We start from the raw sequence: 14,604 nt of genomic DNA on the forward strand, positions 1-14,604 counted from the left end.
CAGAACGCCGGGATCACGCCCTGAGCTGAAGGCAGACACTTAACCGCTGTGCCACCCAGGCGCCCCTCCCCATTTTTCAATTGGATTTTTTTGGGATTTTGTGTTTGTTTTTTGGTGTTGTAGAAGTTCTTTATAGATTTGGGGTACCAACCCCTTATTGGATATATCATACAAATATTTTCCCCTATTCATTAGGTTGCCTTTTTTTGTTCTGTTGATGGTTTCCTTTGCTGTGCGGAGGCTCCTTATTTTGGTGTAGTCCCTATAGTTTGTTTTTGCTTTTTTTCCCCTTGCCTCAGGAGACCTGTTAGAAAAATGTTGCTACAGCAGATGTCAGAGAAATTACTGCCAGTGTTTTCTTCCAGGATTTTTATGATTTCAGGTCTCACATTTAGGTCTTTAATCCATTTTGAGTTTATTTGTGTGTATAGTGTAAGGAAGTGGTCCAATTTCATTCTGTTGCATGTAGCTGTCCAGTTTTCCCAACACCGTTTGTTGAAGAGACTTTTCCCCATTGTATATTCTTGCCTCTAAAGGAGCATCTTAAAGACCGTATTATCCTAATCCATGTCCATTTGGGGGTTTGTGTCCTTTTCAGCAATGGCATATACTGGGTTTTAGAGCTTTACGTATGTGCATTGGGCTCCATTATGGTTACCAACTGATCTTTAAGGCCATGAAGCCCTCTTGGTGCTTACAAGATGGATTCTCCCCTGAGCCTCCATCTCGTGGATGTAAGCATCACAGTCTAATTCATTCTTTGAGAACTGCTCAATTGAGGCTTCAGCAGAAACACGTTTGGACCTTTTTCTTGGCTACTCCCAAATCATGTTGATTTTAAGTTTGAAGGTCATGGCTGAATGAGCATTGCCTGGTTTTAAGTTTTTGTAAACCCAGGCAGGTGTTAAGAGGAAAAGGATGAAGGAGACATCCTTGACCTTGGTTTCCTTTCTGGATTTTGTCAAGGGAGAATGGAAAAGAAGGACAAGACTTTGAGGGAATACTTTGCATTCCTTGGAAGTTGAATCCAAATTTAAAGGCCTCCCTAAGTGTGACCATCTCCTACTACCCCTGATTGAAAGTGGTCTAGAATATTTGGTGTTCTGGGTTATCTTAGTCCCCTCAGATGCAGAAAGGGGAAAATGCATTTATTAAGGCAAAGGATGACTTATTCTCTCTTCCAGGAAAACTGAAATGAATGAAGCCTTTACTTGGGCCAAATGTTAATTCAATGTGATTTGCCTTTTTATGAAAAATGTCAGATGAAGTAAAAATTCTTGTTTAGAACAGTTGAAAACATTTTTCATCCTCTGGGCTGTGATTATTGGATAAATTCTGTTTTTCCTTAATGTTGATGGTATATTGGTTATATTTTTTAAATGCTAGTAACATATGCCAGGTAATCTTGAAGCTGAACTTCACCTTGTTAGAGTTAACAGTAAATCTGAAAAATTGAAGTATTTGTCCTGATTTATTCAAGTCTTAAAGTAATGGTTTGGAAAGGTAGAAGCCAAGAATGAGGCATTTTTTATATTTAAGGAGCCAAAAAAATCTTGTCACATTGAATATGAATTACTAATTTTAAGATGTAATATTTTATTTACCATTAAAAGTCAGTTCAATATGATTTCTATTGTATGGTATGCCTGAATTGCAGAGATATTAAAATGTGAAATATCACATCTTAGAATAATTGAAATACAGCATTAGTGTGTGTGTTACATACATATATATAAAATTTAAAAACTCTTAAATTGAAGAAATGGAGTCCTGTTGAGGAATATTTCCTGCTTCTCTCACGTTTTTGTGTGACTTTTCCCGGTTTAGCAATTTCCACCCAAGAAACCATGGTGGCTTTTGAGCTTTGGCGGTTGCTCTCTTCCTGCCTAGTGTGCGTTGTAAATAAGAGTTTTTAATTTGATTGTCACCCACAGGCTCATTTCCCAGTCAGAGGTCTGGCTGTTGAACGAAGTGCTTGTGGCTTCCCGACAGCTGCCCCGCAGCAGGGGAATGCTGTCGTCCTTGTTCTACTCAAGCAGTAAGCCACGTGAAGAGATCGTCCTGGGGGTTAGCGAGGGCCTCTCATTGCTCTGGTAACCTGCCATCCGCGACATACCTTTTCCTGGCCTGTCTTCAGCTCACGTTCCCTTCCTGTTCATCACCAAGCCCTTCCCAGGTTGGCTTCCCCGACTGTTCTGCTGAAATGTCATCAGTAACCCTGATCCTGGCACCAACTTGACCACCTCTTCTTTAACTTGCAGCAAAAAGAAAAAAATATTCTGCCCTTGGTTTGGGGCTTCCAGAAATACACCTTAAGAGAAAGATTCCTCCCCAAGTAGTTTTTCAGGTACACGGTTTGGTGAGGAGGTGATGTTGGGAAGGAAGGCAACCAACAAGCTGTGTGTATTAAACCAGCTGCTACCACGGAATTGGAGCTCAGCCCATGGGACACCTCTGGAGAACAGTGTGGAAAACAATGCCCCAGAATGATGCCTCTTAAGGCCGAGGGGGCTGGGCTATTGTTTATAACCGCTTTATTGAGGTATAATTTTCCTACCAAGATAGTGACCCATTCTGAGTATACACGATGATTTTTAGTCAATTAGATAAGGATGTGCTGTAACTTGTACTGCAATCCAATAGAAAAATAATTTGGTTTCTGGCAGTGCGCCCCCAGGTCCTGCGAATCTCTTGCTTCAACAGTGTTTGGATGGAACAGACCCAAGGACTCCCCTTCTATCAGCCTCCCACCACTTCCCAACCTTTTTTCCAGTGATAACTTTGGAGCCATCTTCTCGGCCATCCTCTGCCTCCGGGACCAGCCAACATGCTATTTTGAGCTTAGTTCCTTATTACCGATCAACGGTGAGCTCCCAGATTCCTCAGAATTATTTCACTGAGGTGGAGGCCGCCGTCAACCGCGTGGTCAGCATGCATCTGCAGGCCTCCTACACCTGCTTCTCTCCGGGTTTCTATGTTGACCTTGACGATGTGGCTCTGGAGCGCGCGGGCCGCTTCTTCCGCCTGTTGGCCGAGGAGAAGCACGAGCGTGCTGAGTGTCTCTTGAAGATGCGAAGTCAGCGAAAAGGCCGGGCGGAAGCGGTCTCAAAAGAGTTCTGTCCCCGCCCGGGTTCTGGAGAGGAACCAGAACCAGGCCTGTCTGGATCTGCACGCCCTGGGTTCTGCGCACACAGGACCCCATCTCTGTGACTTGCTGGAGAACCACGATGAGAAGGTGATCGAGAAGATGGGCCGCCACCTAACAGGCCCCCCCTCAGGCTGGGCTGGGCGAGGCTCACACTGGAAGAGGAGGAGCCCAGCAGCGTTTGAGGGGGCCCTTTGGGGGTCCCTCCCACCCAGGTGCCACCGCTTATGCCCGAGCTTCTCCCTGCAGCCACGAGGCAGCTTTTTAAGCACCCTGGAGCCCTCTCCCAAGCCTGGACCAAATGGAAACAATAAAGCTTTTTGCAGCAAACAGAAAGAAAAATTTGTTTCCAGTCTTAAAACCTTTCTTTTGCTTAGTCCTCTATAGAGATTTTTAAATTTTGGCCATCTTTTTTCTTTTTTAATTTCCCAACAATAGCTTGTTCTTTTATTACTCTTCTTTCCACAGCAGCCTGTCGTCTGTGGATGCAGTGACTTAGATGAGTTAGCGCTGTTTTGTTTTGATAAATCTTAATGAAGTATATCAGGCCTTAGTTATGTTGTTTTTCACCTTAATTTTTTTTAAAGATTTTATTTATTTGAGAGAGAGAGAGAACAAGCTGGAGAGGGGTGGAAGGAGCAGACCCCCCTGAGGAACAGGGAGCCTGACCTTGGGCTCAATCCCATCATGACCTGAGCCCAGGGCAGATGCTTAACCCACTGAGCCACCCAGGCATGCCTGTTTTTTACCTTAATTTTCATGGAAGAGAAAACTAAGTGATCCTTGGCCATTTATTTGAATGAATGTACTGAACTGACGTTTAAGTTCCTGGGAAGAGCTTCTTTTCAAGGCTGTTGGCCCCAGAGGCTACTTCCCCGCATTGGAAGGCTGAGTGAGGGTCTGTGTGAGTTGTGTCCTGGTACAGGCCCATATCCTTTCAGGGGTTGAGCAGGGAGACGGCCCCAGGTGCTGGAGCTGCCATTTCTCCTTTAGCTTTTGGTCTGTTTCAGGGTGTTCTACTCAGCTTCTCCTCCCAACCTGAACACTGTACCTCTGCTCAGTTTAGGGAACATTTCTTGGCATGTAGGCATCTGAGCTCATAATCACCCAACTCTGTGTGTGTGTGTTTGTGTGTGTGTACATATGTTTGGAGGGGTTGGTCCAGCTGTTGTGCAGCCAGGCCCCCAGTAAGTCACCCCAACTGCCTCCTCCAAGCTGGGAGCCTTTGTGAGGCTCCCCTGGGAAGGCCAACCCCATATCCCTGCAGTGTTCTCTTGTTGATGTTCCGGGCTGTCCTCCCCTTATCTGGTTTGTCCAGTAATACAATTGCATATATTTCCCGTCTTTCTGTTGATGGTAGCATCCTTGTTGCCAGTGCTGCCTTGGGTTTCCTCATTTTTACCCTTTATTGTCATTTCAAGGTGATTTTAGGAGGGGCGGAGGCCAGCACTTCTGACTGCCCGCTCTCCTGAACTGGGGCAGGAGGCCCCAGCCTGGTTTCTCATCATTCCTGACCTCTGTAGCATTTCACCACGTTGACCTGCTCCCCTCGACACTCTCCGCTCTGTGCTGGGAGACATGGCGCCCCTTGTCCTCCCTGTTTGTTAATCTGCTGGTGGTGACAAGTGGAACGGGCCTGGAAGGGCCTCTGCCTTAGTCTCCATGTAGCCCTCTGTGCAAAGCTCAGTAGCCAGGGACGTGACCTTGGAAGGGGGCTCTGGGTTTCATTCACAGACAGCCGACCCTGCCCGGGCCGCACCCCTTCAGCTGCCAAAAATTCCTGGGTGAGCGGGAAGTGATCCAGCCCTCCCAGCCTCCCTTGGCCCCACCCGAAGTGGCCTCAGACCCTAGAGGAAGGCTCAGCCCTTGCCTCTGAATCAGTAGCCCCCTGGGCTCTGCCTCCTCTTGTTCTAGGATTCGAGGCACTGGGGTCAGAATTCCTTTTTCTACTTGTCCCACCTCCTTGCAAAATGTGACATAACGATGAGGTGTTTACTAATCATTGGATAATTTGTTTCCAGTCTGTGTGAGGTGGACAGAAGGGAATGAAAACAGAACTTTGCTGGCTGAGCACCAAAACAGCCAAGGGGCAGGCTTGCAGGGGCCTAGCAGGAGACCTAACTGGGCAGAGACCCAGGAGCCAGATGACAGGTGCCAAGGTCCCGCACAGTGACAAGGTGCAAGTCCAGCCTACTTGGCTCATTGGAAGCATGAGGACCAATGTGCCTGCTCCTGGAGCTGCAGTCAGCCCGGAGGCCAGGGCTCTGGATTCTGGGCAGCAGCCTCCGATCTGCTGTTGCCCTCCCGGTTGGTGAGATGAGAGGAACCCAGAGAAGCACAAAGAAAGATAAAGAAGATAATCGAACGTAGGCAAACCCCAGCCGCTTAGACAGCAATCATGTCACACTGGTTTTTGCTCTGCGGGATGTGAGAAGGGAGTGGTGGACATTGAGGGATGAAATTGTTGGGCTTAAAGTTGGTGGGAAGTGCCTTTATTTATTTGATTGTGAAAGCCTCCAAAAGTGAGTCACCATGGAAGGAATGAAGAAGGGGGGGTGGGGCTGTGATGCGCTGTCAAGAAAGCTGAGAACTTTCTCACTGCCTGAGTCCTGCTGGGTTGGAGCACCAGACGAAAGATGCAGAACAACCTCATTGTGAGCTCACCGGTGCATGAGGCTGGGGAGGAGCATTTCCGGGCAGCCGGTCTTGCAGTCACTCCTCCAGAAAATGCAGAAGCGCTTATTGAAATGGGTGCTGGTCCAGTCCCTGCTGAGAACCCGCTTAACAAATAAGGGCCATTAGAGCAGCAGAAACTCAGCTGTGGTGAATTTGTAACAATACGGGGGACAGAAATACTCCTCGCCTTATCCAGGGTCGGGGCATTCTTCACTGCTGGTAGACCAATCCACTCAGTTACTCTTCTGAGGTGGATTGATTTGTCTGGAAAAATCTTGCACTTAGAGGGCTTTAAATTCAAAAATAATTAAAAATTTTAAATTTCGTGGGGTGCCTGGGTGGCACAGCGGTTAAGCATCTGCCTTCGGCTCAGGGCGTGATCCCGGCGTTCTGGGATCGAGCCCCACATCAGGCTCCTCCGCTATGAGACTGCTTCTTCCTCTCCCACTCCCCCTGCTGTGTTCCCTCTCTCGCTGGCTGTGTCTCTCTGTCAAATAAATAAATAAAATCTTTAAAAAAATTTTTTTAAATTTCGAATTAATTTTTGACTCACAGCCAAGTTGTAGTACAGAGAGTACCGCTCAACCCCCAGCCAGCTTTCCCTGACGGTGTTGCAATGGTCACAGTCAGCCCTGGACGAACCAACAACAGGAAGTCAACATTCTATTGCCTACGCTATTTTCTGTTCCAGGATCCTGTTCAAGGTCCCACATGCAAGGAGTTATTTTGACTTGGACACCTCCAATCTGTTGCAGTTTCTTCACATTTCCTAGCCTTTTATGACTTTAATAGTTTTGAAGAGTACTTTTAAAGAGTTGAATGTCCTTCAATTTGGGTTTGTTTTTTCATGATTAGAATGAAGTTGTGTGTTTTGGGCAAGAATACCACCGAAGTGTGTTTTGTCCTCAGTGCATCATGTTGGGGTTTATGGTGCCAGCAATGTTCTGTTCTTGGTAATTTTTCATGTGTTCACTGGGTTTCTCCTCCGTAAGGTACTATCTTTCTCTTTGTAGTTAAAAAATATCTTGGGGAACATTTGTACATTGGAAAGTTTGTACATTTAAAATGTAGAAATAATGAACTGAGTTCAGGCATGTGAGGTGCTAGAGCCTGGCATGTAGCAAGTGCTCAGTGAATGGTGGCTGTTGCTTTTTTCCTCATCAGTGTTGCTCCCTCTGTCCCTGTTCTTTCTCTGGTTTTCCTCCTCTGGTGGTGGCTACTCTTACTGTTCCTTCACTATCCTCTTCATCCCATGCTGATGCACCCTCGTTGGTCACTTCCTCACAGTGTGCTTGGTACTCTCATTCAAAATATCTGAAGCTTTGGGGTGCTTGGGGGGCTCAGGCAGTTAAGCGTCTGACTCTCGGTTTTGGCTCAGATTGAGATCTCAGGGTTGTGAGATCAAGCCCGGCTTCGGGCTCTGTGCTCAGCGTGGAGTCTGAGTCTCTCTCTCCCTCTGCCCCTTCCACTCATGCTCTGTCTCTCTAAAAGAAAGAAAGAAATATTTTTAAAAAGTCTCTGAAGCTTTAAGAAGGGTACAGCAGGCTGAATGCTCCTCAGCACGTGGGGACCAGGGTGGCGTGAGAGCCTATCATTACTCCAGAGTAGGGTGTGCTGACAGGAGGAAGGTTCGTCTGTCTTTGAAGAATGTGTTTACTTTGGTGGTTTTTTTTTGTTTTTTGTTTTTAAGATTTATTTATTTGAGAGAGAGAGGGAGCAGGAGCAGGAGGGGCGGAGGAAGAGAGTATTTCAAGCAGCAGAGCCCGCCACGGGGCTCGATCTCACGACCCTGAGATCACGACCTAAGCCAAAACCCAGAGTCAGACGCTTAACCGACTGTGACACCCAGGTGCCCCAAAATGTGTTTACTTCTGAGGTAACCATGGTTGCAGGGGGAAGCTGTCCCATATCCCTTGTGGTGGGAGTCTGGACCAGAACCTGAGGACCACAGTCACTCTCCTCGTGGACCTGGAATGGGCCAGAGGTGGACCTCCTCCTGTAGAAGGTGGGAGAGTTTTCTCCAATGAGGGGGTGGGGCGCAGCACTGGGCAACCTTTAGGGGTCACACCAGACGAGGAGAGTCACGTCAAGGGTGGAGACAGCACCAAAGTCTGATGCGGGAGAGCCCCGTCCTTTCTTCTCATGCTGGGCAAGGGTGCCCACATTAAAGTCATCTTGTTCCCTGTATGTGAGCATGGTCGGGAGATGCCAGGGTGCTCAAGGACAGCCTGTTACCAGTTGCTTTGCAGGAGCGTCCTTGTCTCACTCTAGCACACAGTGCTTTATTTGCAGAATGGCTGTTCTTGGCAGCTCTCTTGGCCGTCCAGACTCTTCCTCTAATTTAGAGCATTTACTCTCTATTTTTACTTAGAGCGGAGAAGTTTCTCATGTTTGAAAACAGCTGCCATGTAGAGGACTGTTGTAGCTACTATTTTTGCCTGCCCAGGATACTTTCCTCTGTCTTCCTCCTCCTGGAGATGGACTGAGCCCCAGGACTGGAGGGCTGGGCATGTGACCAAGCAGGGCCTGCTGGAGTCCTCTGGGGTAGGAGAGGGGAGCTGCTCTTTCTTGGGGTTGCTAAATGGGGCTGACGGAGTTACCCTGCCAGCTCCCTGACTGTCTGCACAAAGTTTCCCTTTGGCAAAAAAATAAGGGAACGTGTGTGGAAGCAGAAAGGGGGGAGTAGAGAGAGCAGAGGTGACACGGGGGGCCATGGACCCCTGGATCTAAAGCCACCCCTGCCTCACTGGCCACGTGAGCCAGCACATCCCCTTCTTTGCTTAGGTTTGCTGGAGTTGGGTTTCTTGGTCCGGGCTGATACCACAAAAGCCTCGCTCCTTCCCTGAGTTTTAGGTTGAGGCCAGCCACGAGTGTCTCCAGATTCCTACCCTGAAACACAGGATAGGCAGCTGGGGATGGGAGTCGATAATTGTCTTAGGATAAAGAATTTGTGTAGAAAAACTCAGGAAGGGGCACCTGGGTGGCTCAGTCATTAGGCGTCTGCCTTTGGCTCAGGTCATGATCCCAGGGTCCTGGGATCGGGCCCTGCATCGGGCTCCCTGCTCAGTGGGAGCCTGCTTCTTCCTCTCCCACTCCCCCTGCTTGTGTTCCCTCTCTCGATGTGTCTCTCTCTGTCAAATAAATGCAATCTTGAAAGAAAGAAAGAAAGAAAGAAAGAAAGAAAGAAAGAAAGAAAGAAAGAAAGAAAGAAGGAAGGAAGGAAGGAAGGAAGGAAGGAAGGAAGGAAGAAAGAAAGAAAGAAAGAAAGAAAGAAAGAAAGAAAGAAAGAAAGGAAAGAAAGAAGGAAGGAAGGAAGGAAGGAAGGAAGGAAGGAAGGAAGAAAGAAAGAAAGAAAGAAAGAAAGAAAGAAAGAAAGAAAGAAAGAAAGAAAGAAAAGAAAGAAAGAAAAGAAAGAAAGAAGAGAAAGAAAGAAAAAGAAAGAAAAGATAGACTCAGGAAGCAGGGTAGTCCTTCCTTTCTCCCAGGGGTATTCAGTGTCGGTCTGAGATCCCCAGACAAGACAGTTTACAGCTTCTCTTTCAGGTTCAGGTTAATAGGCTCTGTGTGTATTTGCTCTGGTGACATATGGAGAGCCAACAACAAAAGGTAGAGAGGTGTGTCTGTGTGTGTTTGCGTGGGCAGAATCCCGTTCCTTGGGAGAAGATGCTGGTGGTGTGGGAAAAGATTGGGCAGGGGAGGGGCTTAGCTACCCATGCATCCTGAGTGTGGGGTGTGGGTCCCCTGTGTGGGGTCCTATGGTCAAGGGAAGGAGAGCCTGAGTCCAGACCCTGGCTCCTCCATAGTGGGGTAGTGAAGAGCCTGGCCCAGCTGTGGATGGAGGCTCATTAGAAAGTTCTGTGCTCCAAGCTGCCCGGGATTCTCCTGGGCCTGAGCAAGCTGGGGCCCAGCAGCACAGCTGCAAAGGTTGGAACAGCCAAAGGACAATTCCCGGCTTTCATAATCATGTGATCATTCTTTTAAAAATGTGCTTGGTGTTGGCAGACGTGGAGAGGGACCTCCGTGGCTCACTGGGGGAAGTGATGGGGGGAGTCCAGGTGTTCAGCCCTCAGCCGTGGAGGGGATTGTTCTGGTTGCCTGAACACTGCAGTCCACCGATCCCAGTCCCAGTTTCTTCCACCAGTTTACCAATGAGGAAGGTGAGGCTTGAGAATTTATGTCAGCCCAAGTTCACACAACTAGCAAGTGGAGAGCCAGCAATTATACGGGGGGTCTCTGACTCCAAATCCCAAGAGCTTTATTTCACTGTGGGACTGTCTCCCTGGGCCTTCCAGAAGATGATTTGGGAGGCTATCATGATCCAGTAAAGTGCCACTGGTGCTGTGGCATTTCTGCCAGTCCCCAGCCACGAGCTTGTACTGCTCTTTGGCCTTTGATCCTGCTGTCCAGGGATTTTTGCCTCCGTCAGCTGCTTGACCCAGGCTTTGTCATCCCTAAGTCCGATCCCCGCCCCGCCCTGGTGACTCACTCTGCACTTAACTGTTCTACTCGCTGACTTACCTGTTTGTCGAAGGTTTGTGGCCAGCAGAAGTGTTACTGGGTGAGACAACTGAGACCTATAGAGCATGTGGCCTTTTAATTTCAGATAGGCAGTGAAAGGTAAAGCAGGATAGTGAACGCCTAGGGCTTGGAGGTGCTGGTGGAGGGAAATGGGGCATGACTACTGAGGAGTGTGGGATTTCTTTTGGGAATGATGAAAATGATCTAAAATTCAGTGTGATAATTGTTGCACAACTCTGTGGATATACTAAAAACCAATGACTTTGTATACTTTAAATAGGTGAATTGTATGGTGTGTAAGTTATATCTCAAGAAACTTATTTAAAAATAAAATTTCACTGAATTTAAGGGGAAAAAAGGTAAGGCAGGGACTCACTTCCAATTCTTGCAAAAAAACCAGACCAAATCAGTCAATTCTGAGCTCCCCAATACCAGTAAACGACAGACCTTCACATTAGCTACACTGGATTTCCTGCCCACTAGAAGTGTCCTTTCAGTGCTTTCCCTGCAGGCTGGGGGCTGTTCCTGGATTGTCTGTTTACTGCTTCCCGGTGCTGGTGAAAAAATAAAGGCCTAAGGCCTCTCCTAGTGCTGCAATTCCATAATTCTGATCCCATGATGCCGTGAGACCCCTGCCTGTCAGCTAGTTATGTGGAATCAGGGGTGCACACTGGGCAAAGGGTTGTAGTTCACTGGGCATAGTCACTTTGTTGCCCTGCCATCTGTCACCCGTTAGACTAGGTGGTCACACAGGGTAGAGACCAATTCTGTCTTGTCCGTCTGGAACTCCTAGTGCCTGCTGTCCTGTTACTCCCTTTTTCTTCCAAGCACTGGCTTCTTTGCTTGCATATTGTCTCCCACCAACTGAAGTAATAGTTCTAATAGGGCAGAAGAGCGTCTGTCCTTTTCACCTCTGTATCTTACCCGTGATAGGAGCTCAAGAAGTAGTTGCTGAATGAATGAAGAAATGCGTAGAATATTTAAGGGAGAAGTATGCGAGTGAATAGGCAACAGTTAGAGATTTCCAAAGTGTTTTTCCTAAGGTTTTGTACTAACCAGATTGGCTGATTTAATTTGAATTTAATCTTTGATTTTTTCCACTCAGTTTTCATGGGAAAGTAGATAAAAAGTTCTTTCAGGGCAGGTATCTGCTGTGTTCACCTCTATACCTTTCCATAATAGGAGCTCAGTAGAGAGTTATTGGCTGAATGAATAGATGAACAAGGTAATATTCATTGAAAGAGGAAAAGTTAGAGTGGCACTCAAGGTGCGCCTGGATGGCTCGGTTGGGCATCTGCCTTCGGCTTGGGTCGTGATCCTGGAGTCCCAGGATCGGGCCCCATGTCGGGCTCCCTGCTCAGTGGGGAGTCTGCTTCTCCTTCTTTGCTCCTCTGCCCCCACTTGTGCTCACGCTCTCTCTCTCTCAAATAAATAAATTAAAAAAAAAAAAAAAAGAGTGGCATTCGACAGGTCTCCAGAGAGGGGAGGAAGAAAAAGCAGGGAAGGGTTTGTTCCACATAGTTCCCAGCTGTTTATTATGTTCTTTCTGTCTGCCATATCCCAGCCTCTTAATGGACAAACTGCCTATGCAGAGATAACCTGAAGATAGGTAAACACCCTGCCACAGGTGCGGGCCACTTACCTAAAGGACTACCTGAATTACTTCTCACCCAACTCCCATGTGCCTCAGTTCTTGGCTTTGATATCTGTCCCAGTCTTGCATTTAATGACTCATTTTGAGATCTGAATCTCAGCATGGGCCATTTGGACTGGAGCCTGGCACTCTATCTCCCCCACTTTCTGTGTCCACAGTGTGTAAGAGACACTCCTACTTCCTCCACACCCTGTAGGCCAACCAGCCATCTTGTGTCCTGCCTAGAGTCACTGCCAGGGGAGGGAGACCGAAAATTATTCTAGAGAGTAGCTTGCTTCATGGAGCCTCCAAGTGTCTAAATTTAGGGACTTGCTTGTAACCCATAGACTACAGCAAAGATAATGAGATGTCACTTCCATGTCACTAAATGATTGTGACTCCTGTCTTATTAGTAAACTCTCTCTTGAAGCAAGCTGCCACTTGCAAAGGCCTATGTGGCAAGGAACTGAGGGTAGTCTCTGGCCATCTGCCAACTAGGAAATGAGGCCATTAGTCTAAGAGTCCTCAAGGAAGTGAATCCTGCCAACAACCACATGAATGAGCTTAGAAGCCACTCTTTCCCCAGTTGAGTCTTCAGATGAGACTGCAGAGCCTAGGTCAACACCTTGACTGCAGACTTGTGAGAGACCATGAAGCAGAGGACCCAAGTAAGCTGTGCCTAGATTCTTGACCCTCAGAAACTGAGATAATAAATGTATGTGGTTTGAAAGCACTAAGTTGTTTTTTTTTTTTTTTAAGATTTTATTTATTTATTCGACAGATATAGAGACAGCCAGCGAGAGAGGGAATACAGCAGGGGAGTGGGAGAGGAAGAAGCAGGCTCCTAGCGGAGGAGCCTGATGTGGGGTTCGATCCCATAACGCTGGGATCACGCCCTGAGCCGAAGGCAGACGCTTAACCGCTGTGCCACCCAGGCGCCCCTAAAAGCACTAAGTTTTGTTATAATTTGTTACTCAACAGGAGATAATTAACATAGTGTATATGTGGTTTTTGTTGTATGCTTTCCCCTAAGAGGTGAATGTACTATGAAACTAGAGAAACTTAAGTTTCTGGGCTCCTCACTTGTATAAGCCTCTTGAATGGCCCTGGGAGAGTCCCTAGCAATGTGTTCATGTGGTCACGTGTTTTTCTAAAATTTATAGAAAACATTTTAACTGCAGTCAGTTAGGGCTGGTGCCTCTTACTACTTCACCTCCCCCTCCCTCATACTTCCTCTTGAGTCTGATGATGTGGGAATGGCTGGGATATTTTGAGGAGATGCCTAAGGGAAGTTTGATTGGAGGTACCGTTAGTGGGATTTAGGGGCATACATTCACCTGACTTAAGTCATTTCTGTGTAAAGTCACGTCGTTGCTAGCAAAGTTTCACAGGCTGGTACTTGCCCAGTTAGGATTTCTCCCAAGGTTCATCTCATGGACTTAACACTAGAGTAGGTTGGCTTTCTTATTCTCAATGACCCATCAGAGGCTTTGATTCCTATACTTAAAGGCATGAGAGTCTGTCCTCAGATATTTGCTTTGTTTGACACTATTTTCCACTTTTTGGCCTGGTCTAACACTCCAGTGTTATCACCATAGCCACTATCCATGTACCCTTTGCTTCATCCATGGAACTCATCTTTTCTAGGCCTGCTTGTGCTCAGACTGCTCTCCAGCCTGAAATGGCATCTCCCAAGCACATCTCTATAGATTCTTACTAAGTTTTTGCTGTCCCGATATAAAACATGGACATAACATAAAAGGATATATAACTCACCATAAGCCACTCTGAAAATATTGGTGGCAAACTGGATAGTGAGTGTAGTCAATTCAAAGAATAAGATGAGTCACTGAACAGAAAAACTTGAAAGTCCCTGAAATTATATATAGCTCCTATATGAAATGAACTTGAGTTTTCCCCAAGTTTGGGAAAAATTCAACAATATACATGATATTACAAATAATGAATCGTGAAGCTGAGCTTGAGAAGTTGAAAGAGACTTTTCTAAACTGTCAATGAAAAGCAAGTTTTGATCAAACATGGTAGAGAAAAGACTAAATCCTTCTGTTTTTTCTATGAAAAGCTATTTCACAAATTTATTGTTATATGATGAGCAAACCAGGAGTGCATGGACCAAAAAATGTAGGGAAAAAGTGTTAAAGGGATATGTGAGACAGTTTACGATAATATGTAATTTTTCTGGGTTTCATGACCCTTGTATTTCTAAAGTTGATGTAGTTTTTAATTTGTTGTGATTTTCTTCCTTATTTTAAGAAAAAAAATGTGTGTGTATTTGGAGTTTTGTATTTTTTCTCTTAGAGGGCCACAAAATTGCATTAAGCTTCAGGGTCCACGGAGCCTGGATCTACTCAGCTTCCCATCAAGTAGGAAAAAATTCTGTGATGCCAAGATCAAAATTTCTTCTTCCTATGTTTCCTCCTCTGAGTCAGCTATATCTTACGTATCCTTAGTAGGGCTCAATAACTTTTTTCTAAGTTTCATTCAACTGAAAACGTTTGGTTTTGAGGAGAGAAGGCAAAAGGGACACATGATCAAAGATGTCTGAAGGGTGGTTGGTTGGAGGGGAAAATAGGGAAAAATGTGTAAATTGAGAAGATCTCAGTATTAGAAG

General features: G+C 46.4%; 1 protein-coding gene across 1 annotated transcript; it reads left to right on the forward strand.

Moving 5' to 3' along the window:
* Window positions 1–701: 701 nt before the first annotated feature.
* LOC123786150 (uncharacterized) lies at window positions 702–9,111 on the forward strand. Its single transcript, XM_045788413.2, is given in 3 exon segments — window positions 702–734; window positions 2,644–3,095; window positions 3,097–9,111. Coding segments are annotated over 3 exon segments (921 nt in total). The 3' UTR covers window positions 3,533–9,111.
* Window positions 9,112–14,604: the final 5,493 nt, after the last annotated feature.

This window comes from Ursus americanus, chromosome 7 (assembly GCF_024610735.1).
Source record: "Ursus americanus isolate L20-20 chromosome 7, mUrsAme1.1.p, whole genome shotgun sequence".
NCBI lineage: Eukaryota > Metazoa > Chordata > Mammalia > Carnivora > Ursidae > Ursus > Ursus americanus.